General features: G+C 36.0%; 1 protein-coding gene across 5 annotated transcripts in view; it reads right to left on the minus strand.

Moving 5' to 3' along the window:
* The window catches only part of KDM6A (lysine demethylase 6A), a 219,497-nt gene that overhangs the window by 52,601 nt on the left and 141,130 nt on the right, over nucleotides 1-25,766 (minus strand). For all 5 annotated transcript variants that reach the window (XM_058186113.1, XM_058186111.1, XM_058186116.1 and 2 more), the window contains 4 exons: nucleotides 12,782-13,557; nucleotides 2,671-2,800; nucleotides 1,861-1,966; nucleotides 1,037-1,242 (listed from right to left, as the gene is read on the minus strand). In XM_058186113.1, coding sequence (XP_058042096.1) covers nucleotides 1,037-1,242; nucleotides 1,861-1,966; nucleotides 2,671-2,800; nucleotides 12,782-13,557 — 1,218 coding nt within the window. The remainder of the gene's footprint in view (nucleotides 1-1,036; nucleotides 1,243-1,860; nucleotides 1,967-2,670; nucleotides 2,801-12,781; nucleotides 13,558-25,766) is intronic.

Consider the following 25,766-nt stretch of genomic DNA (forward strand, 5'->3'; position numbering starts at 1 on the left):
ACAAAAGCGTATGTCAAAACAATATAAAAACATATTCATTAAAAAGTTGGGGAAAGGAATAAAAAAATAAAACAAAATAATCATTTACAAGTAAAATACTGAAAACCCAAGTGAAGAGAAAGATTTTCAAAAGTTGTAACAGTAAGTTTATTTCAGGGAAGAAAGCTTTCCAGATTACAGATAATACTAGAGGAAGCCTTGTCTAAGAGTATAGGTGTTAAATTGTACCTGATTCAACCTTTTCCTCCATGATTGTTAAGCAAATCATTACAATTGTTAAGTGACTTATGTGGTCGTTAAGTGAATCTGGCTTTTCCCATTGACCTTCTTGGTCAGTAGCTAGCTGGGAAGATCGCAAATGGCAATTACATGATCCTGGAATGCTATAACTGTTGTAAATACATGCCGGTTGCCAAGCACCTAAATTTTGATCATGTGACCATGGGGATGCTGCAACAGTCATATCTCCAAGGACCAGTCATAAGTCACTTTTTCCAGTGCTGTTTTAACTTTGAATGGTCGCTAAATGCATGGTTGTAAGTCATGGAATTTCTGTTAATATGGCAATCAATCTTAGCAAATACCGTAGATAAGGGGTCCAAATTCCCAGGCCCAAACACAGTCCACTACCAGTCCGTGGTCCATTTAGAACCAGGCCACAGAAATGATGGGCGAGCCTGCGCAAGCAGGCAGGCAAACATGAGCTGCCCATTTGTGCAAATGGCGAGCTTGCATGGAACCATTCTCCCCCCCCACAAGAAGGTCCGCGAAGCTGGAAAGGTTAGAGATCTCTGATTTATCAGGTCTATTTAGGGCTGCACATATTAAAAACCAAGGCCTGAACATGACATAGTAGCTAACCAGCAATCATTAATCCACATTCCCTTATCTGAAATAGTTACTACTACTACATACTTGTGTGTATTCTTCATTTTGCTTAAATAATATTATACATTTCTGTATTCTAGTATTTTTCTAAATCTTCAACCTTAAAAAAATTAATAACCTTCTGTCAATACAAAAATGGTGTACTTACCCTTAAGGATTCCTGGAATGAGGAGGCCTGGTATTGTGCATATTTAGCAATTGTAGACTGAGATTTACTGCTTTCACAATGCCATGTTTTTTTTGTTCCAGTAGGATCCCAGTTTTCATCTGATGGTTGCAATAATTGTGTCCTTACTTCAACCAAATGTTCATTATTAGCTTCTACCAAAGTTTTGGTAGAGAAGAGTCCCAGATCTAAGAAATAGGAAATGTGTTTAATAAAAGAAAAAGCTTTCCTAATACAATAGCAGAAAAAGTTACAGACATTACCAACAGAAATTACAAAAAAATATTGCTGTCATGCCTGGAAACCATATTAGACTTTAGGGTTCCAGACGCTGCCACATTTTTCCCCTGAGGGGAGGAAGGGGGGCTGAGGGGTATGGTAACATTCTTCAAGCGGTCAAGGTCGGATGGTGTTCACATCTGCAGGAAGAGTGGCAAAAAGATATTTGAATGAACTGGGAGAACGTGGGACCATGTGACCATCAAAGGGGTCAGGGGGGTGGGACTCTTGGGGTTTGTATAACTGGGAAAAGAATCCGGAAGTTCAGTTTTGGAATTTCACTCATCGTGTGCCAGTTTCCTCATGCTAGTAAAGAACTCTGGAAAACAATGGCTTCTGAGTTTTTTTTATGCAGAAGAGGTTTTTCTGGAACCTTGACATTTGCATTATTCCCAACCAAAGCAAATGCTGTTTTAAATATAACAACATTCGGATATGTCTCTTTAGCTAATATTCATAAAAATAAAATAAGTCTCTTTTGCTCTGCCCCAATTTAATTTTTATATATCAAAAATTATCAAACATACCTAATTTAAGAGCTCCAGCAAGGCCACGTATTACAGTAACAGGATTGTTTGGATTTGTACAAAATTGATGTAAAGGTGGGAAGAAAGCATCACGCTTATTTTCCAGCTACAAAAATAGAAACTAACACTGTAATTTAAATATTGTTGTTTCAAAATATAAAACTGGATTTAGTTCTTTGATTATTTTGCAAGGATGATTTCATATTAATATTCAAATCATAAAAATAGACATTTAATGCATTAAAAAAACAGTGCAGCAATAATCTTCAAAGAAAGGTATAATCAGCTAGATGTTCAGATGCTTATAAAAATTGCATAATAATACAACATATGTAGCTGGAGTTTTTAAAGTGCCTAAGAAATAATAAACATTATTATACTTGGAATCATATAGAAATAAATACATCTATATGATAACCTTTGTACAGAATATCTATGCATAATATTTACAAGTATAATATTCTTTTTTACTGTAAATTTATTTCCCTAATCAATGTCTTAAAATGATGCAAGTATGTAAGCTTTCCTGAAAGAAGCGTAGTACATTGGTTTCTGTATAGTATGTTTTCACTTTTTTAATAGCTGTCTGGTTACTGAATAAACCACTTTTGAAATCTATTTGAAATGAAATACTGGGATGACAATGGAAGTCTTATTGTTTTGGAAAACCTGAAATAGCTTTCTGTACTATATATACTAATAAGCTGCAAGAATCACAGATAATTGAAAATATATCCAATACCTTAAACTAGATTTTGCTTTTAACAGGCACTGTCATACTTTTTACAACTACCTCTAGACAATACGTACATAAATACTAGGTGTAGGTGGATTCAGCTTATCCTTTGGCAAGGGAGGATATGGAGGTGGTGGTGGTTTTGGAGGAGGACATTTATCCAATAAAATGCTACTGTTTGATAGGCCGTTTTTGCCCAAATTCCTAAGAAACAAAATAGTTAAAACCTGATAAACACACAAAAATAAAGACCATGTATTACTCTGCACACAAATTGTAGAAATCATTATTAGCTTGGGAAAATATATCCTTCATATATTTAATGAAGGGATTCAATATTTAGAAAGGCATTCCTTATCCTTCCTCAGTTTGCAACATCAAGATAATTAACACATAAAAACTGAGAGCTACACAAAGCAGAAATAAGTCTTAACAAGAAAATAAATTGTGTGATCATTTACAGAGAACATCCTTTTTATCCACACCTGTGAAAAAGTACAAATACTCAGTGGATAGTACTGGATAGTAATGAGACACAAATTTACACTTGTGAATAAAGGATGTCATGTCTAACTCAATATCCTCATCTTAAGAAGCGCTATTGGTATAATTAAAGAGATACAATATTTTACAAATTACACAAGAATAACACTTCATCAATGAAACAGAAACAATTGTCAACTTTAAATTATTCAGTGTTAACTTTTAAAATACTCTATGAAACTTGGAAAATATTTTGAAATATTTTAAGGAATACTATATTTTCATATGTGATAATTTGATTTCAAGTTAATTAAGTTTTCCTGTTACATATAATTTAAATAATGCCTACCAGATTCAGTATCATAACCAAGACACTTATTTATTAGAGTTAACTTTGGAAGAGGTTCTTCATTTTATACCCATTATACACATCTGAAAGTTGCCAAAGTTGTTCTAACAGAACTAATTTATTTCCTTATTCCAACATTTTCCAATAGAACTAGCTTTGCAATACACTGGAAGAATTCATGGATAATGTTCAGTTTCTCCTTCCACTGAAGGAAACGGATGTAGTTTGCTATGATATGAACAAATCAAACCCAACTTTCTATTTTAAAAACTCAATAAACAAAATAATGTCAACAAATAACTTGGAATTAAGGCGGATTTTTGGGAATATAGCCATCAATGGCCAATTGCTTTTCTAGAAGCAAAATTAGGAGTCAAATATTTGGGTTTACTCATTATTTGTACTTATTAATGGACAACTCTAGAGATTTCCCTTAAACTGCGGCAATCTGGGGAAGGGATAATTAGCAACTGTATCAAGGCACTACCCAATTATATTTTTCCCTTCTTAATCCTTTACAGTAAAATACTTTAACAAGAAAAATTATAGTACCCAGATTTTAGTAGCTGGAGTAGGTTTGTGTATACCAAATACGGGTATAGTAGAAAAACACTACTATTAACCATTATTTAATCTAATTCACAAGAAAAAGACCCACAAATCTGAACTGGTTTGCTACTGGTTTGCTGGCTACGCATGCGTGCCAAACGTCCATGTGTAGTGCGCACCAAATGGGCACTGAGTGCGTATGCACAGTGTACACCAAATGCGCACTGCACATTTAAGAAGTTACCGGTTCAGGTGAACTGGTAATTTAAAAAAGCTACGATCTGACGATCACCTGTGCCATGTGGTTTAGCTTTGCTAGAAAGCAGGATTTCCTACTTTCTAGCGAAGCTAAACTGTGTGCCACAGCTGATCCCACACCTCGCTGTTTTACTTACCTTCCCAAGTCTCCTTTTGACACGTACTGCGCTTCGACCAAACTGGTAGTTTTTATCGCTACCAGTTCGGGCGAACTGGAGCGAACCTTTAGCGTTTCACCCCTTGTATACAATAAGTAATCTTTTGTGTGTGTGTAGCTCTAGAAACAAACAACATTGCTGTATTCAGTAGCAAACTATTAAGAAACTGTATTTTGACAGCAGATATATTTAAAAAGTACAGATAATCCTCAAGTTACGAATGTAACGGAGCCTGCCAATTACATTCATAACTCAAGGATTCATAGGAGTGAATCACATAACTTGAATGTGATCACTCCCTGCTTTCGAACAGTATTCACTAATCAAATGTGTGGTTCATTAAGTGCACAAGGTATCTCAGGGTGGGGAAGGCCATGGGGGCCTAGTGATGGAACAGGTGCACCCAAGGCCTCTCCGACCCACTGAGATACCTCATGCTTCCCTCCCTCCCATCCGGCCACACCGGACTCAACTTGCAAAGATCTGTCTCCTCCCTGCCATGGTTTCTTTGCCTTTGAAGGAGAAGAGAGTAGGAAGATTTCCCTTCCAACATTTGGTTGGCTTTTCTCAGTGTGAAAAGAATTTGCAAGCTGACTGGTAGGCTGGAAAGAACACAATTTCACTTCCCACGTCCAATCAGCTTGCAAATGCTTTTTGTGCCAAGAATGAAATATTCTGGGAGCTGTGATCTCACACGACTTCAGGCACCATCCCCTTTTGCAGAGAATGGGTGCCTGAAGTCATGCGAGATCACAGCCCCCAGAACACTTCACGTTCAGTGTGAAAAGCACTTGTAAGCCGACTGGACACTGGAAGGGAAATCATCCTGATTTCCTCTCCTTCAAAGGCAAGGAAACCGCGGCAGAGAAAAGTCAGATCTTTGCAAGGTAAGTGAGTCCCGTATGGCAGAATGGGAGTGGGGAGCAGTTGTGGGGAGTAGGGGAGGGAATAGAGTGAATGTTGCAGTGCCTCTAGGGTCATTCATAAGGGCAAACCGTGGTGCTGCAACATTCTTAATTTTGGGACTTTGGCATAAAGAAGAGGCTTTGGAATAAGGAAGAGGCTTATTGGATAACTTTGAGCAGTCACTAAGTGAAATGTCATAACTTGAGGATTAGCTGTGTAATTATTTTATGCTCAAAACAAGGTGAAATCCACAACTTTGTTGTCTGTGGAGAGGCTTACTGGAGAATCCCAGATTCTAATAAGGCATGATGAGAGGAACTCAAAAGAGAACATCCTCTGCAGAAGCTCCCTTCCTTTGGCATTCTTTCCTACCAGTTATAGAAACTTTACTCTGGAAGTCATAGAAACTCCTGGAATTTATGAAGCTTTTAAATGTTTGTTTGGGGACTGAGGTGAGAATAGGTGATATATTTGAGTTTGGATGCTTCTAGCTATTTTGATGTAATTTGGTCTTCTGGTTTTATAACAGTTTTATTATGTTGAATTTTTGTTGACAGCATTTATTATTGAGAGCAATTTTGATGTAAAGAAAGCCCTTGTTTAGCAACCACAGCTAAGACTGCTAACTGTTATTAATTGAAGCGATCACTAAGTGAAACTTAGTCATTAAGTGGAACTGAAATCAGATCCTTATGATCTAACTTCAGCTTTCCTTTGCTTTACAGATCTGCGAAGGTCAGAAATTCAAGGTCTGGTCATAAAGTCATTTCTTCATCACTGTTTTAACTGTGAACAGCATCTAAACAAGGATTACCTATAGTGCATAAGATACCTTATAGAATATCAGTGTTAGTCCTGCCTTGGATGTGAAAGCAACTGGGCAACTTCGGACCAGTACTTCTTTCTAGGAAACAGACAATACCAAACCGCTTCTGAAAATTATTGCTATTAATGAAAGGGATTGCATATTTTGCTGTACAGGTAGTCCTTGACTTATAACCATTTGATTAATGACTGTTCCAAATTACAACAGCCCTAAAAAGATGACTTATGATCAGTCCTCATACTTATGATCATATGCACTCATTTACAGAATGTAAACACCATCTTCACAGCTAGTTCACAATCACAGCATCAACATTACTTCTAGCTGAACTCTATTTCATTTAGGGATGTTAGAAGCTGAGTAATTACATTTCTCCATTTTGGGCAGCTATCATCCAACTTCCAATCTTCCCTTTGTGGGGAAGGTTGTGGAAATGGTGCCAGGATGGCAGTTACACAGGATCTTACAGAAAATGAATTATCCCAAACCATTTTTGTTGGGTTTCAGATTGGGGTGTATTACAGAGACTTGCTTGTCAATTATCTTTGGCCAGGTTAGGGTGGGGAGATGGTGCATCCCTCCAGCCTTTACTGTGGTCAACACTATTGGCCATAGAATTGTCTTGTACCAACTGCAAGGGCTGAGAGTGGGAAGAACTGTGCTGGAGTGGTTTCCAGTTTGTGTTGATGGGAAGAGAGTGACTCCATCTGTGATCCCTTACTTGTGGGGAAAACTCTGCATCCAACTCTCTCTTCTCTCCTCTTTTAATCTTTTAAGAAGAGATTGCACTATCATTTTTCTGAAACAATATAGGTTTCTTGCTTGAGCACAGAGTTGGACTAAAAGACCTCCAAGGTCCCTTTCAACTGTTATTCTGTTATTCCTTAACATCTACCTGAAACCACTGGTCGAGGACATCCACCAGTTCAGAAATCTGAATCTCAATCATGGGTTGCAGAGGTGAAGCTGTTCATATACTAACCCAGGTTACTATTCAGGTACTATTCAGGTCTGGCAGGGAGGAACAATCCCAAGAAGATAAGAGTGGTTGTGGCTATTTGGCCCCGTTGGAATGGAGCATAGTTCCAACACTGATTTTTCACGGGATGTCACTGCCCTATTAGAGACTAATATGCTACTATTTTAGATGGGCAGGAACAACATGACCAGGAGAGCCTCTGCATAACGTCCTCTGGACTATTGCAATATGTCCTACATGGGACTGTCCTTGCAGACCAATGGTGGGTTGCTCCCAGTTCGGCCTGGTTCTTGTAAACCAATGGTAAAAATGGCGGGAAGCTCCGCCCACCCGCCATCATGGATGATCTGCACATGAGCAGAAGCTTCTGAGTGCACGCTCCTGTTGACAACCGGTAGTGAAGGTAAGTAGAACCCACCAGAACCCTGGTTGCCCTGGTTTGCAATGGGAGCGTGCACGCAGAAGCTTCTGCATGTGCACAGATCATCCATGATGATGTCGGAGCAGGTGGGTGGAGCCTCCCGCTGCTTTTACTACCAGTTCACAAGAACCGGACTGGGAGCAACCCACCACTGGAACTTACCCGTTGTACACCATCTGGAAGATGCAACAGCATGAGCAGTAAAGGGCACCTTCCTCCCTTATTTTCCTACATGTGTAGAAAAATTCAAAATTTTGAATCTACCAGATGTTGATCCATTGGTTGTGGCAGAAATTGACTGACCAGCTTGTCACCTGGCATTGTGAGTTGAGAGTGAGTGACTGGGCCAAAGTCATTTGGCTGACTTTCATGCGTAAGTTGGGGCTAGAACTCACAGTCTCCTGGTTTCTACCTTGGCACCTAAACAACTAGACTAAACTGGCTCTCAGTAATGGGCACTTCTCATTATGTCCATATGTCATCACTGCTTCACAAGCGGCATTGGCTGCAAATTCACTTATGGGTGCAATTTAAGGTGTTGGTTGTTACCTATAAACCCTTCATGGTGTAAGGCCTAGTTATCTGATAGACTATCTGCTTCCAGATTTCTGTTCACCTGGCATATTCAGGCACAGTGGGTGTGTTACAGGTACCTTCAATTAAACTTTGTCACCTTGTATGACTGAGGAAGTATCCCTTCTCTGTTGCTACACCTACCCTCTGGCATAGCTTCACCTTAGAGATACATGTGATGCCCACTCTCCTGGACTGTTCCCAGGTCTTAGGATAGTGTTTCTGGGAAGTTTATTATTGCAGTTTTGTTGGTAGATTTCTCTAGCTTATAGCAGAATTCAACAACATAATACAATTGTATTTGTATAAGAAGTGGTATTCTCAATTTCAACAATTTCATGTTTAATATGCTTCAATAGTTTATCAGTCACTAATTTTCTATTATATTTCTCACTCCTGCATGGTTTATCACTTGCAATATATGTTTACAGTAAATTCTTTTAAAATACAGCACTCTACTCTGTACTCTATTGAGCTGTGCTCTTTAATGTAATTATTCAGAAGAAATATATTCATATAAATATATGAACGTTTCTATATTTATTTGCTATATTTCTTTACTTCTCCATGGACTGACATTTATACAAAAAAAGTTTATAACAAATTGCACAGTAAAATCTAAAATAAACTTAAATAGCTACAGAAGAGAAATGAAATAAAATCAAATTCAATTATGAAGATTTTATAAAACACTGACAGTTCTTTTTAATACAGAAATAAAAACCTTAGGAGGGTAAAATGTCAGAGCAGAATCCCAAAGCAATCCTTTACAGATAATCTGTGGGTAATGACGTATCATTCAGAGACCATTCAAAGTTATGATGGTGCTGAATGAATGGAACTTATAACCAGTCCTCACATTTCTGACCAATGCAATGTCCCCACAATCATGATCTAGACACTCAGCCCCTGGCTCATGATTACAACATAGTAAACCATGGTCATGTGACTGCAACTTCTGACATTGCATACCAACTTCCCAAAAGTTAAGTCAATGGGGAAGCTGACAGGAAGTCAGAAGTCATAGTAAAGGGAGGTCCTTGCTTAATGACTCACATGGTCCTTGGGTTATGATGCCATTCCGGACTATTACATTTTTTGTCGCTAATAATTGAGTGCAGTAATAGAGTGCTGACATATAAGATCCTATTCAAACATTCACAAGAATGAAATATAGTCAATGTTTCTTGGGGCTGCTACTAATTTTCAAACATCTTTTATGTTTTCAACTACATTATTCACCCATATTTATATTCATGAGTTCATTCCTTTCCCTGATTCACAACAGAGCTTCTATAGTAATCCTCTCACTGCCATGTTCCCTCATTGTCATAAAGATGTTTAGAATAAAATAGAGAAAACTGAAATTGCCTATTAAAATATATGCACACCAGGTGCAAGTATGCACTTGTTTCAAGAGTTATAGAAAGCTAAACCAGCTCTAGTGTGCCCTGTAGTTTGCAGCATGGGCTATGCAGTAGTAAGAATGCAAAATTATAGTTACTAGAGATACTTAAATTTTGACCATGAATACATAATACCAAATCTAAAAAACCCCAATATTCGCATGCACTGAATGTTTCTTTTGAAAGAATGGAATGTTTCTTATTTATTTTATTATTTATTATTTCACACTTCTGAGCTGCCTCAAAGTGGGATTCTTTTTTTCCTTTCTTTCTTTATAACAATTTAGAAACTTCTTTATGTTGTTAAGGCAGGGGTGCATCATGATTGACTGCTCTTTAAAAAAAAAAATAATCCAAAGACTCTTTGGGTTTATGAAAATAATGCTATAATTCCAAGAATTATTTTTTATAATAAAATCTTACAGACCAATCATGACAATTATTAAAATCCAAGCTGAAAGTGATGCAAATCCTATAATCCACAGAAGGATGTCCCCAAAGCCTAAAATTGGTTCAAAGAAAGGCAGCAGAAGTATACCTACAATTTTAAACCTTATCTCTACACTAGTAGAAACTTCTATAGAGTCCACTTGTCAGGTTTTGTCAAAAAAGAAGTAGTTTTCATCTTGGGATTATTAAATATTAAATAAATTAGCTAACTTTGAGACAAAAATCTAATGTTATGAATCATTTTTAAAAAATATATTCCTATTATATAAAAATTCATGTCTGAACAACGCTATGTTTTCCACAAATATTTTAGCAGTTTACTAACAAAAACTGATGCAGATTATCTATGGAAAATTATAATGAACTATTGCTACTGTTCACTGAAATATTATACAGAACTTTTGTACATGTATAAGTGAATACATGCTCTGTATTTTTCTTTTTTAGTTTTTTTTCTGTCATTATTTTTCTATTGTATTAATAGAAGGAAAAAAATCCACATGGTTAGAAATTTAAAAATTTGAGAAATGTTGATTTTACCAAAATATAAAACCAAAGAAAATATTTCCTACTCTAGAGTCTCTTTTGGTGGTAGATCTGGGGAAAATAGAATTTTTTGAATTTTTATACCTGTTCAATTATTTAAAGAAATTTTCTTACTTCAGAAACTGAAAGTTTTAAATCAGTACTTTAGTGATAATGCTAAGTTTTAATATTAAAATTAAGGTTAGTGTCTGCATTTAAAAATGATGCTTAGTAATATTTTGTCCCAAAATATTCAATCAGAAAGAATTGTGAAAATATGCATAGTTAAAACAGAGTTTAATATACAGAATGTAAAACTTCTATTTTTCCACAAAGAATTACAGTGCTTTCTTCGACCTTTTGGCCCTTTTGGCCATGCAATTCTGTTCTTTTAGGGAACAAAAGAATAGACTCACATAGCTACAAGGAGTTGTTTTCAACTCCAATTCTTTTAAGCTACTCTATTCTCCTGAACAAGTAAGGCAATCAATTCCTTGTTTCTAATGCAATCTCTAGAGCAGTTAAATTTATTGCTGTTCAACTCAGACTGACTGGGCCGATCTCTTGCTGTTTGCCCAGGTGGCATATAACAGCATGGTGCATAGCAGTACCAGGTTCACACCCTTCTGTATCCTTTAGATGCCAAGTCAGCTGGTCAGAATTCAGGAAAAAAATCTATCAATCTCTTTAAAAGTGAACCATAAATCCCATAAGTGCGGCCCAGGACAAAAAGAACAAGAACCAAAAGTGTACTTGGTGCCTAGCTCTATGCAGGGAAGACATGGGAGTGGAGACTCCTTCAACTTAAATACATTGCCTTACACAATGTAAGCCGCCCTGAGTCTTCGGAGAAGGGCGGGATATAAATGTAAAATAAATAAATAAATAAATAAATCCAATCCTTTCCCAATTATTTCAATGGGGCAGAGGAGAATATGAACATTTACCATATTTACAGTGGATATAAAAAGTCTACGCAAACCCTTGTTAAAATGCCAGGTTTTTGAGATGTGAAAAAATAAAATCAAGATAAATCACTTCAGAATTTTTGTACCTTTAACATAACATATAAGGTACAAAATACCATATATACAATTATTATACACAAAACATATACAATTCAATTGAAGAACAAACTGAAATCTGGGGGCGATAACAATAAAAAAGTGCAATAAGCTGGTTGCACAAGTCTGCACACCCTCTTATAAGTAGGGATGTAGCTGTGTTCAGAATTAACCAATCACATTCAAACTAATGGTAAATTGTAGTCAAGACCCATCTGCCACCAATTAAAGTGATTCTGTTCAAGCCCATATAAAGTTCAACTGTTCTGGTAGGAGTTTCCTGAGATTTACTCAATTGCCTCTTATACCAAAAGCCATGGTCTGCAAAGAGCTTACAAAGCATTTTGGGACCTCATTGTTGGAAGGAATCAGTCAGGAGAAGAAGAAGAAAATTCCAAGGCATAAAATACTGAAGATGAAAAGGAATGTTATCTTTCAATATGACAATGACCTGAAGCATACCTCCAAATCAACAGAATGGCTTCATCAGAAGATCAATGTTTTTAAATGGACTAGGTAGAGCCTGGACCTGAATCCAATTTAAAATCTATGGGGTGACCTGAAGAGGGCTGTACACAGAACATGCCCTTGCAATCTGCCAGATTTGGAGTGCTTATCCAAGGAAGAGGGGACAAAGATTCCCAAGGCAAGATGTGCCATGCTGATAGGCTCCTACCCCAACAGACTGAATATATGTGCAACCACATTATTGTGTGCTTTTTATTTTCATTCCCCCCCGCCAAATATTTCAATTTGTTTTTTCAACTGAATTCTACAGCCTACAGGTCTCATTACAGGTGGAAAAAATTTGAAGTGATTTATATTGCTCTCATTTTTTTACATCTCAAAAACCTGTCATTTTAATAGATGTATAGTTTTTATATCCACTGTAAAATCTGCCTTCATTCTGACTCATGGTGGCTAATCCATTTCTTCTGCTAGAATTTGCTATAACATTGGGTAGGGGTAAGATTGCTCTTCAATTACATTTCCAATACATATTCAAACTTGTAGTTATGTGTATATATTCATAATTTTTGTTTTTAAAAGAGCTCAAAAGTCAGAACACATTCATTTTCAATGGGACGTACAATAATTAAAAACAAGTATCTATAAAAACAAATATCTATCGTACAATTTAATGATTTTTATTTCAACAAAATTAAAAATATTTGGGACACAGACAGTACATACAATATAAAATTGTTACTTGGAATTAAAGGAGTTTGTACACTTACCTGCATGCTTTCAGAACCTCTGAAGAACTTGGATATATAGATACCGACATAGATGGTATGATCGGGGAATTAGGTTTGTGTCCAGTAAGAGGAGGATTGATTTTTATGGGGCTCTGAGAGTCCTCCAATGCCTCTCCATTAACTGCATGTCCACTCTGAGGGCTGTTAAGGCTGGTAACACTGTTTGTGGTAGTCTGTTCAGTAGATTTTGGAGAAGGTGTTGCTGTGGAAATGGCTGAAGATGGTGAGGAGGCAACAGAATTCTCAGTCTTTGTATGAACCGTTGGATGGATGTTATTGACTTTGTCACAGGTTCCAGTACCCACATTGTTATTGGCTTTTCCCATCAACAAGGCAGAGAGCTGAGGATTGTCTGAACTAAGTAAACCTGGTGACTTTGAATCTCCATGGCTAGGGCTAGAAACAGCATTTGCCGTCACCTGATGGACATGATTAGGAAGTCCTTCTACACTGGCAGTGCTGTTAAGTGTCTCTCCAGAATGCCTGTTTATGTCAGGCACTGCTGATGTATTTCCTGAAGGCTTGCTCTCTTTGGTTAAGGTAATGCCTTGTTGTCCACCTGAGGTAGCAGTGTGAGAGGGGAGGTGATTGAGAGCAGCCCCCTGTGTTACTGAATTGCTAGGCATGGTAGGATGTCCATTTTGATTTTGAATACCAGTGCCAGCTGCCTGGAGATGCTGGGAAGGCCCAGTGGAAGAGAGAGGTCGTTCACTATTAGGACCTGCCAAATGTGAACTCTGACTTTTTTGAAGCCCCTAGAGAAAAGAAAAATGATTTTATTTAAATACCTGAACATATATTTTGCAGCTTAGGAATTCTCAATATTTTCAACTCTTAGTTTGAAAACAAATTTCAAAAGCCTATTTTGAAAAGGAAGTATCAGAAGGTCTCACCTCATTGCTCAAGCTTCCAAATTTCTCCAAAAGAGCTGTAGCAGCATTATAAAATAAACTATAACATAGAAGACCACTCTCAAAAACAGCATGAGACAAATGATGGTTATTACAGCTCAAATTCAAAAACTGTGGAAAGCATTAAAAGGCTTAGCTATCTGATTTCTACTAGGTTAAAGACAACTTTTAGTCACAAGTGGTAACTTGCAAAACTATGTATTAAATTTATATATCGCCCATCTGGTGATATGTCAAAGGAAGCTCTCAAAATAAATACCTCAAATATACCAATAAATCTGGGAAAAAATTCAGGACAATTTATCATGATCATTATCATCACCTTTATTGTCATTGTACATCATGTATACAATGAAATTGGTTTAGCCTCTATTGGTGCAATCCATAACAGAAAATACAAGACAATACAATTCCCAATTTATAAAAGTAATTGGGGAAAGAAAAAAAATAGTCATACGTTTCCATATGTACAGACCTTATTGAAGTAAATGTACAGCAAAATATCGGCAACAAAACAAATTTTGCTTTTTTTCACCAATGGCACTACCAAGAATGTTCTATTTAATATAATGTACTTTAATTTTTGTAGTTATTGTTTTAAAGTGAGCAAAGCTACAAGTCCCTTTTCCAGTTAATTCCTTTTCTTCTCTGAACGGTAAGGAACACAAATATTTAATATTAGAAATTATAATTAAAGCCTTAATGGGAATACCTAGACCTGCTATATTTAGCAGAACACTCTAAATCTTAATAACTTATTCTAGTTAATATTTTTAGTTTGCAATAAACTTAAAATGGTATAGCCCATCCTACTTCTATTTGTATAATGTTTAAATAACGACAAAAATAAATAAGGATTTAAATTTGATTAACCTTCCAATGCTTTATTAACTAGTTTGCATATTAAAGAGTGGGGATAGGAGAATCTTACATTTCTCTTTGGGCAGAAACTTAGAACAGATTTGATAGTTTTTCCTAGTTGCAGGTGTTGCAGTCACCCAGCTACCTGATATAACTCATTCCCCTCCCATCTACCAGCAAGCATGCATTTTACAAAATGAAAGATCCAACGAATCTCTCTCTCTGCATGTTGTACAAATCTAGACATGATCTAATGTAGAACTAGAAACATAGTCATTCCAGCTCTTTGCCCAGCTTTAGCTGGTTGCCAATTGCAGTCTTTCCTGGGATCCACTGAGGATAGTCACTCATATCCTTGTCACCTGTCATCCTGTTTGGACAACTGTAATTTATCCTACAGGGACTGCCCTCAAAAGACCACCTAGAAACCTCAACTGTGCCTATGGATTGGCCCTATTTTTGTTACATTACATTGATGCTATAAAAGCTGCACTGGCTTCAAGATGCTGGGAGGTACTATGAAGCCCTATATAAACTGAAACTTGAAATTGTTGAGACTGCCTTTTCGGTGTACAATTTGCTTGTTCCAAATATGTGTGAGAGTTTAGTTCCTCTGGGGGAACTTCTCCCTAATAATAGTTTGTTTCCAAAAGGAAAGAATGTTTCCTTTCCTGATGACTTCCCAAAAAATTGTCAAGATTAAATTATTCTGGAAGGCCTCTGAAGACTGATAACTACTGGATACTGCATTTTGATATCATGAATGATTAGAATTGGAATGGTTAATTTTGTCTAATATATGACTGTTATTAAAATTTATACTTTTTATTATCCAATTTTGGTTATTTCCTCTTAGAGATAATTCCTTATACAAAGCTGTCTACAAGTCCCATAGGTAAATATTCCAACATTTTACTTTTCACCTGGAGCCATGGAGCCCAATAACCAGCAATATTGTGCATCATTCTTTAAAATTAACTCCTTAAAAATACCCGCACATCATACTCCTTGCTGGCCCAGAATGTGTCTTTTTAATTCCTTGGAATTCTTCCCCCAATCTCCCAAATCATTGATACAAGTAGGGAGGTCATCAGCTGTGTATAATGAAATGTATGCACTCCAAAAGTAAATTACTACAATTTACCCATTGTCTTTTTGAAATCAATAGCTCCAAAGCAGCTTGAATTTGATTATTGTTCAGAAAATTCATTAACTCAAGCTAGATAAGCTTAAAGGCTGCTCTGTTGAAAGGTGTGGAGATTGCAATCAAGCTGCAGAGGAAAAGAAAAAGGAAAAAAGCCCCAAGCCTGTGGAGGAAACACCAATTGGAATTAATGTTATCAAGGCTTGTACACCCTTCTACACTGTCTGGCTGGGATCCAGCTCAGTTTTCAGACATGGTACAGAATTGGTTTCTCAAATTAAAAAGCCTAGAAAAAAGGAAGGGGCCAGATACTTTCAAAGCATAGAATTGTAGAATGCTATTGAGCCTATTGATGAAAAGTTGGATAATAAGCCACAAATTGTTGCAATTTGACCTATTTTCTTTCTTGGTTTGAATTTTTTATAAATGTACCTTTGAGTTGGTTTGAACTGCAGATTTCCAAATAGTCTGATTTTCTTTTTAGTTCCTGACCCTGAATGCTTAAGGTTCTGGGGAGAATCAACTACAGCAGGTTTATCTTTTGGTAGTCCAGTGTTTGCTTTCTATTACTCATGTCAGCTCCAGACATCTCAGTTTACAAGAGACTTTGCCACAAAGGGAACAGTATCTTCCTTCCTACCATCAATTTTTCTCAGTAACAATTCCTTCCAAATCTATCTCTAGCAAAGTTAGCAAACATAGCCCAAGGTTGACTCAGCCTTCCATCCTTTATAAGGTAGGTAAAATGAGGACCCAGATTGTTGGGGGCAATAAAAGTTGACTTTGTATATAATATACAAATGGATGAGACTATTGCTTAACACAATGTAAGCCACCCTGAGTCTTCGGAGAAGGGCGGGATATAAATTTTAAAAAAAAGTATCTTTTTAATGAACCTATGAAATCTATGTTTCTATCAAATGTATGCATGAATTATGGGAAGCGGTGGCTTAGGGGCTAGGACGTTGAGCTTGTCGATCGAAAGGTCGGCAGCTCGAATCCCTAGTGCTTCGTGTAACGGGGTGAGCTCCCGTTACTTGTCCCAGCTTCTGCCAACCTAGTAGTTTTGAAAGCACATAAAAAATGCAAGTAGAAAAAATAGGGACCACCTTTGGTGGGAAGGTAACAGATTTCCGTGCGCCTTTGGCATTGAGTCATGCCGGCCACATGACCATGGAGACGTCTTCGGACAGCCCTGGCTCTTCGGCTTTGAAATGGAGATAAGCACCGCCCCCTAGATTCGGCAACGACTAGCACGTATGTGTGAGGGGAACCTTTACCTTTACTTTATGCGTGAATTAATATTTCCCCAAAACGTAATTTTGAATTTACTACTTTGAGTTATACACAATTGTTATTTTTAATTCTATTACTACTATTATTGTTGTAATTTGAAACTGAAAAAACAACAAATAGGAATATTTAAAGCTACCATTACCTTTTTTTCATTCACTTTTTTAAAAAAATGCTGTCTCCCAATACTTGGCAAATTCCTATCAAAACGAACTGGCTGATATTGCCAACTATCTCAAATTGCAGTAGGTAATGTTACTTGTCTGTAATTTTTTAAGACTGTTATTTTAAATGTTTTCAGAGAGGTCTTAAAGATCTTCTCAGGATGAAAAAATTCCATTCCTTTTTGCAGGTACAATATAACTGAATCATTGCATCTGTTCATATAATGCTTTACCTAGACAAAGACTTAGCACTGGACTGCATGTTACAGAACAGAAATAGGAATGGGAATGGGAACGGAACAGAACAGTTGGAAGGGACTTTGGAGGTCTTCTAGTCAAACTCCCTGCTTAGGCAGGAAACCCTATTGCATTTCAGACAAATGGTTATCCAATCTCTTCTTAAAAACGTCCAGTGTTGGAATAAAATAAAAACTTTATTAGTACTTTAAATGTACACTAATCAGCATTCATTAAAATGAAATTTAATATTAAATAAAATGTTACATGCTAGGCAGGGGTTATTTTTACTGTGTGTTGTATATTTTGTGAATTAGGTTTAGTTTATGATACAGAATATTGTGTGAACCTAGAAAATGATATAATTAAGAAATGAGGGCAAATGAGATTTAAACCATTCTTTAAAGAACCTTGTCCTGTGATGGAAAAAGTATTCATTTAATTTGCTCACACTCTTACATATTAAAATACACATTTTTGTTATCTTTATGAAGAAATCCATAACCTTAAAGGTCTTTAATTTTAAATTAAATACATACAGTTACCACATGAGCCAAGAGTTTTCTTTGCTTAGCTTTCCCAAATTATAATCTTCAAATTTGGATACACTGATTTTTGTCTAAGATACTGAATTTTTTTTTCTGGCCTAGTGTGCATTAACTGTTTTTGAAAAGCATCCTCTACATTATAATTTTTTGCTTCCATATCTTTTTAGTAGGCAATAATAAACATCAACATAATTTGTCTTTCTACTTCTCTTTCAAATCCTTTTATACTACTAGTTGAAACCTGTCTAGTTTATTCTCATGCTGAGTGTTAGTATTTAAATAATGAAATCTAATAAACCATTCCCTATGACACTCCTGAAATGTCTTTTTCCTTTCTTCTGTAAGGGTTTGATATGTATTCTTGAGTTTCAGCAGCACAACCTTTTATTGTCTCTTATGTTTAGTGTTACATATGTTCATCAGACTATTTCTTTGACTGAAGAGTGGATTCTTAGTCCTTTTAAAAGTGTTTCATAAGGGAATGTAAAAACACAATTCTGATTCATAGGAACATGAAAATCAGTAAGGGAAAAAGTATATTTTTCTAAAAGTAAACTTTTAACAACAGAATCAAACTGAGCAGAGAGGTACAAAGAATAAAATTGGGTGGGGGGAAGCACCTTGAAAAAAGTCTACTACAAGTTTCACAAATCAAAGTGTTGACAAAGTGTGGTTTTACTGTCATCTTCAAAGCTGAAACGATCTCAACTTCCGGTGGCTCCGCTGCCCTGATGGCGGTCTTTTTTTAGACTGCCAGTTCTGCGATCTCGTAGAGCCATCCAGACAGCGGAGATCAGCTGTCTGGCGGCTTGAAATCTTCCCTTTGGGTGAAGAGGGGAAAGAGAGCATTCGGGCTGAAGTTGAGCCCCCCGGAAAGCCCCAGAAATGATTCTGGAGGCTTGAGGGTGAAGCTCCTTCAAAAGCCGGGAACAAGCTCCAGATCCGGAGGCGCCTCTGTTCCAATGAGCAGAGCTAAAGGCAGTGTCCACTCCTGCCATCGATAGGGATCAATGATTGGATTTTAAGGCAGGCGGAACGAAAACAGGAGTACAGGCATGTATGTATCAATTGAAACTCCCTAATTAGAAGATTTAGTTTGAAAAAATAGAGATGAAGAAAAGAAAATGGCGTTTGTGGATTGAAAGCAAAAGTTAAGGAAATACCTGTTAGTTGTTGGTGTTGATGTTAATTGAAGAGATTATGTTAAAGGAATAAGGATTTGAATATTTTTTTTTTACAATTCAAGAGGAGAAGAAACAAGATTATTTTTCTTTTCTTTTTTTTCCCTTCCTTGTAAGTGGAAACTGTAAGTGAAGAAAGTGAAAGTTAAAAAATTGTTTTTTAATACTGCTTTGCCTAGAACTTTGCTACTTGCTGGATTTGATTTTTATATGGAGAAATAAAGTGGAACTGGGAAGATTTATAATTGATTTAATAAAAGATTTGACTTTGGTTGAATATAAAACAAAAGTAAAATGGCTTCTGTTAAAGTTTTTAAGGAAGCTGGAGCTTTGTTAGCCCAACTTTATAAATTACAAGCCGAGTTGAAGGAATTTCTCAAGGCTCAAATGTTGGCTTGGGATAAAAAAATTAAAGAAAATGAGGACAAAATATTGCAAATTAAATGTTGAAGCTGAGAATGACGATATAAGAGAAGATCTGGTGACAGCAATTAAAGCTGTGGCTGAATATATAACAAAATTGGAGGGAAAAGTGAAAGGGATTGATCAAGCTAATTTGAACTTAAAAAGTAAAATAGAAGAATTTCAAATCAAGGTGGAGGATATAAAGCAGTTGGATGATAGATTTGAAAAAATTAATCAAGTAAATTTGGATTTTAAAAACAAAATAGAGGAGCTCCAGATCAAGGCGGAAAGAGCAGAGGATGAATGGGTTTTATTGCAATACAGAGTTATGGAATATGCATTAAGAGTAAGAGGTTTGAAGGAATATAAACGAGAGGCTCTAAAGAAGATTTTTGCAGAGGCCTTCACACAGCTGATGGTACAGAGTCCAGTGGATATTGAAATTCAAATTGAAAAAAATTATCATGTTAATTCATTGGTAGCAAAGCAGAGGCATTTACCAAGAGATATAGTAATTTATTTTACATCTAGGAAGATTAGGAATGAAATTTCACAAGTTTCTTATAAAAATGGAATTGAAATATTGGGACAAAAGGTATTGGTATTGAAGGAAATTCCTTTTAAAATGTTAAGAAATAGAAAAGAATATACATTTTTGGTGGACCAGCTTAGAAATCTTCAGATACAGTATAGATGGAATGTACCAGCTGGAATAACAGTAAATTATAAGGGAGTGAAATATTGTCTTAATACAGTTTTTAAAGCAAGAAATTTCTATACTAAAGTATTGAAGGCTGGATGTTTACCATTGTTAGGAAGTAAGAAGGAAGGAGAGGTGGGAATGGTTAAAGAAGGGGAGGAAGCAAAACGAACACAATTTGAAACTGAGACTTTAATGTTGGCAGCAGAATTACAGAAGGTTGTGGGGGAGGATCAAAGCAAGATTGTAACTATTAAGAATACAGAGTAAGTAGTAAATTGTATGTTAAAAGGAGTATAAATGTTTAGGGAATGAAGAAGAGAAAGGATTTTAGGAATATTAGTTTTAGGTATATTAATTGAATATAAGTTAAATGTTTAATACCTTAAATTTTGGGTATGTAACTGTAGTAATGGTATTTGATGAAATATGGTGATAGTTTTGTAACATATAGTGGTGGGAATATAAGTAAGATTTTGAAAATGTTGGATTTATATGATTCAAATGCTGTGGGGATCAAAGCAAGATTGTAATTATTAAGAGTAGAGAAAGAAGTAAATTGTATGTTAAATGGAGTGTAAATGTATAAAGAATGAAGAAGAAAAATTGTTACGAATATTATTTTTAAGTATGTTAATTGACTAAGGATAGTTTATTAAATGTTTGGTAATTTAAATGTTAGATATGTAATTGTAGTAATGATATTTGACTGATGGAGCAACATCGAAAGATGGAACATTAATTGTGGCGTTGATTGGTGAAGATTTGACAGTAAAAACTATGAAATCTGAAAAAATACATAAGTGGAGAAGATGGACTGTAATTTAAAATTGGACTGAAAGAAGAAATCTACAAAGGGAAGACTGTATTTGTATTGATGAAATTATATTTTCTTTCTTCGTTTGTATGGATAAGGGGAGTTAAAGTTTTAGAGAGGGGTGGGAGTCTATGTATTTTTTTTTATTTTTTATTTTTTTTTAGTTTGTGATTGTTGGTTATAATACCCTGTATTTGCTCTGGGAAGTCCTGGGGGGAGGGGGGGAGGGTTGGGGGAGGAGGGTGTAAGATGGTATATGGATTGATTAAAAATGTACAGGTATGACGGAAGATATGTAACTAAAAAGCAAAAGAATTTGAAATGAAATCGGGGCTGCTCAAATACCACTTCAGACTGAACTGGTGGGAATAAGGGATTGGAAAAGGAGAGGAGGAGGGAGAGGGAAAGAAGAAAGTAGGATGGAAAGAAGAGAGAAGAATGGAAGAGGGGGAAATGGAGAGGAAGGGGAAGAAGAGAGGAGTGGGGAGGGAGGAGAGGAGAGGAAGGAGAAAAGGGAAGGAGAGGGAGGATGGGTAAGTAAGAGAAGGGTAGAGGAGAAGGGAAGGTTAAGTTAAGAAAGGAAGTGGTAAACGAGCAGGCCCGAATAGGTAACAAATGAAAGTTAAAAGGTGATGGATAAGTGACTGTACATTAAATATGATGATAGAAAATGAAAATAAAAACTTTTGGGGAAAAAACAAAACTGAAACAATCTCTGCTATAAGTACTGCACAAGGTCGATTCTCCTCCACGCTTTGGATAAATAAGTAAAAGTGTGACTGATAAATAGATTGTCACACAAAGGAAATCCATCAGTTGGTACTAAGCCAATTAAGTTAAAAGATTCTAAAAAAAGGACTACAGCTAATGAAGCTAACCTGATATAATAAACTTGCATTAATCAATCATATTGGAACTTTACTTAGCTCTTCTTAGCAATGGGAAAGTGGAAGTTACAGTGAAGAGAACTCATTTACCAGTAAACCATAACTTTTTCCTGCTCTGATGAAAAATGAAGAGATGGAAATTCAAATCAATAGGTGGATTCTGAGTTCCAGCAAAATGGAATAACTACTAGTAAAATGCCCTTCCTGTGAAGTAGAATCAAATAATCAAATGCAAAAATCTTTTTGTTGGCATTAAAAAAAATCATTATGATATTCTAGTAGAAATCTGCAACTATTTCTTTAAACAAGATTTGGAAGCTCATTAAAGGTTTCCAGATTACAGGAAGCTTTTTTCTACTGATATAGACCTGGGTGTTTAATTTCCAGGTAGATCATCTCCTTCAAGCTGTCATTACATGGCAATGGGTTTCCCATTTAAGAAACCTCCAGTGGAAATATCCCACTATTTATTTCAACAAGAAAGAAAGAAAAGAGATAAAGTTATTGATATTTTCAACACTAAGCTAGATTCATTATTTTTATCTAAAGTCAAATTAGTAGGAATGAAGAGTCCCAGGAATGGCAAGGAAAGTGCTGAAGAATATATCAAGTATATTAAGAATTTGGAGAAACAATATATTAAGAATGAAGAAGAAAAATGATGTTAGGAATATTATTTTTAGGTATGTTAATTGATTAAGGATAGTTTATTAAATGTTTGGTAATTTAAATGTTAGATATGTAATTGTAATAATGATATTTGACTGATGGAGCAACATCGAAAGATGGAACATTAATTGTGGTGTTGATTGATGAAGATTGTACAGTAAAAACTACGAAATCTGAAGAAATACATAAGTGGAGAAGATGGACTGTAATTTAAAAATGGACTGAAAGAAGAAGCCTACGAAGGGAAGACTGTATTTGTATTGATGGAATTATATTTTCTTTCTTCGTTTTTATGAATAAGGGGAGTTAAAGTTTTAGAGAGGGGTGGGAATCTATGTATAATTAGTTTATTTTAGTTTGTGATTGTTGGTTATAATACCCTGTATTTGCTCTGGGAAGTCCTGGGGAGGAGGGAGGGGGGAGAGTTGGGGGAGGAGGGTGGAAGATGGTATATGGATTGATTAAAAATGTACAGGTATGACTGAAGATATGTAACCAAAAAGCAAAACATTTGAAATGAAATTGGGGCTGCTCAAATACCACTTCAGACTGAACTGGTGGGAATAAGGGATTGGAAAGGGAGAGGAGGAGAGAGAGGGAAAGAAGGAAGTAGGGTGGAAAGAAGAGAGAAGGAAAGAAGAAGGGGAAAAGGAAGAGAGGAGTGGGGAAGGAGGAGAGGAAGTAGAAAAGGGAAGGAGAGGGAGGATGGGTAAGTTGAAGAAGGTAGAGAAGGGTAGAGGAGAAGGGAAGGAAGTGGTGAACGAGCAGGCCCGAATAGGTAACAAATGAAATTTAAAAAGTGATGGATAAATGACTGTACATTAAATATGATGATAGAAAATGAAAATAAAAACTTTTGGGGAAAAAACAAAACTGAAACAATCTCTGCTATAAGTACTGCACAAGGTCGATTCTCCTCCACGCTTTGGATAAATAAGTAAAAGTGTGACTGATAAATAGATTGTCACACAAAGGAAATCCATCAGTTGGTACTAAGCCAATTAAGTTAAAAGATTCTAAAAAAAGGACTACAGCTAATGAAGCTAACCTGATATAATAAACTTGCATTAATCAATCATATTGGAACTTTACTTAGCTCTTCTTAGCAATGGGAAAGTGGAAGTTACAGTGAAGAGAACTCATTTACCAGTAAACCATAACTTTTTCCTGCTCTGATGAAAAATGAAGAGATGGAAATTCAAATCAATAGGTGGATTCTGAGTTCCAGCAAAATGGAATAACTACTAGTAAAATGCCCTTCCTGTGAAGTAGAATCAAATAATCAAATGCAAAAATCTTTTTGTTGGCATTAAAAAAAATCATTATGATATTCTAGTAGAAATCTGCAACTATTTCTTTAAACAAGATTTGGAAGCTCATTAAAGGTTTCCAGATTACAGGAAGCTTTTTTCTACTGATATAGACCTGGGTGTTTAATTTCCAGGTAGATCATCTCCTTCAAGCTGTCATTACATGGCAATGGGTTTCCCATTTAAGAAACCTCCAGTGGAAATATCCCACTATTTATTTCAACAAGAAAGAAAGAAAAGAGATAAAGTTATTGATATTTTCAACACTAAGCTAGATTCATTATTTTTATCTAAAGTCAAATTAGTAGGAATGAAGAGTCCCAGGAATGGCAAGGAAAGTGCTGAAGAATATATCAAGTATATTAAGAATTTGGAGAAACAATATATTAAGAGGCAAGCAAAATGTGTTGTTCTGATTGAAAATTCAAACAGTAATGGTTTTACTTGACAGAATCAGGGAATCTGATTATTTTTCTTTGATTTCTCCTGCAGAAGCTAAACTATTTGGAAAGTCTGCAATAGAATGGTCAATGGTTAATGATGGAAATTCTGGAAAAAGGTAAATAACAGGATACCAAATACAGAGTAGCTCACCCCGATGTAAGAGCCTCATTGAGCATAAAACCAATGTGCTCCTAGACTATTATGGTAGCTGAAACAGAAGCACATTCTTTTTATAACTGAAAGTTTTTTAATAGTCTTCTAGATCTGTACCAATGCTGCAATATGAGATGCTTAAAATGTTCATTTTCACAGCACAACAATAAAAAGGAAGGAATGGCTGCAGTGGTCTAGTTTTATTACATATATTGTTATTTTTGTTTCTGTCTATATATAGTGACCAAGTCCCATCTTATATTAGTTTGTGTTGGATTTTTATGGTAATATATTGTGAGTAACACAGAGTTAGTTGGAGTTAGGCACTGTGTAATTGAGTAAACGAACTCTGACAGGGAAGACAGGAGTCCAACAACTGTCCTTTCCCCAAACACAAATGATACAAGAATGTTAATCTGAAGGGAAGCTTACTTCTAAATTTAACACATTTCAAAAAGGGAGTTTTCTGGGTCACAAAGTGCAGAGTTATAATAAAGGTGGTATTGCAATTAAAGTTACTGTATTTATTTATTTGGGTGTTTTGTTTTCTTGGACAAATTCCAGTATCAAAATTAAATATGAAAATAAAAGAGGAAATATAGATTTTTGCAGATTGCATCTTGATGGAGAGAGAACATACTATTTGTGTGCTTGTTTCCCCCACCCTCCACAAAGGAATATAAACACACAGTAGAAAGGGTAGTTTCTGGAAATAGCTTATTTCTAGAAACTTTAGAGCAGGGGTGTCCAAACGTTTTGCAAGGAGAGCCAGATTTGGTGAGGTGAAAATGTGTGGGGGCCGACCATTCAGCCTGACATTCTTTGAACCATTAACATTAAATGCAAATGAACTATTTTATGAAAGACTAAACAAATAACTTAACTGCATTAATGTGAAGGGTGATACTGAGATCTCGACTGCTTTATATAGGCCAGGTCCGTCTCAAAAACAATGGTTTCGATGCGCAAGATGTCACGCAGGTGAAAGTCACTTAGTCTCATACTCACATGGCTCTTGTTAATATTCATAACCGAGAATGTCTTCTCGCACAAGTATGTTGAACCAAACAAGCTCAGCATTTTCTTAGTAAATGTTCGAATCTCTTGGAATCTGTCTTTATTCAGCTGGCAGTAAAAGTTGACAAGAGGGAGCTGTTGGTGCCGACTACAACACTCGGCGTCACACTGTAGCTCAATGAGCCAGCTGCAGGTGGTCTGGAGTGTCATCAGGGTCCACAGA

Source organism: Ahaetulla prasina, chromosome 5, assembly GCF_028640845.1.
Source record: "Ahaetulla prasina isolate Xishuangbanna chromosome 5, ASM2864084v1, whole genome shotgun sequence".
NCBI lineage: Eukaryota > Metazoa > Chordata > Lepidosauria > Squamata > Colubridae > Ahaetulla > Ahaetulla prasina.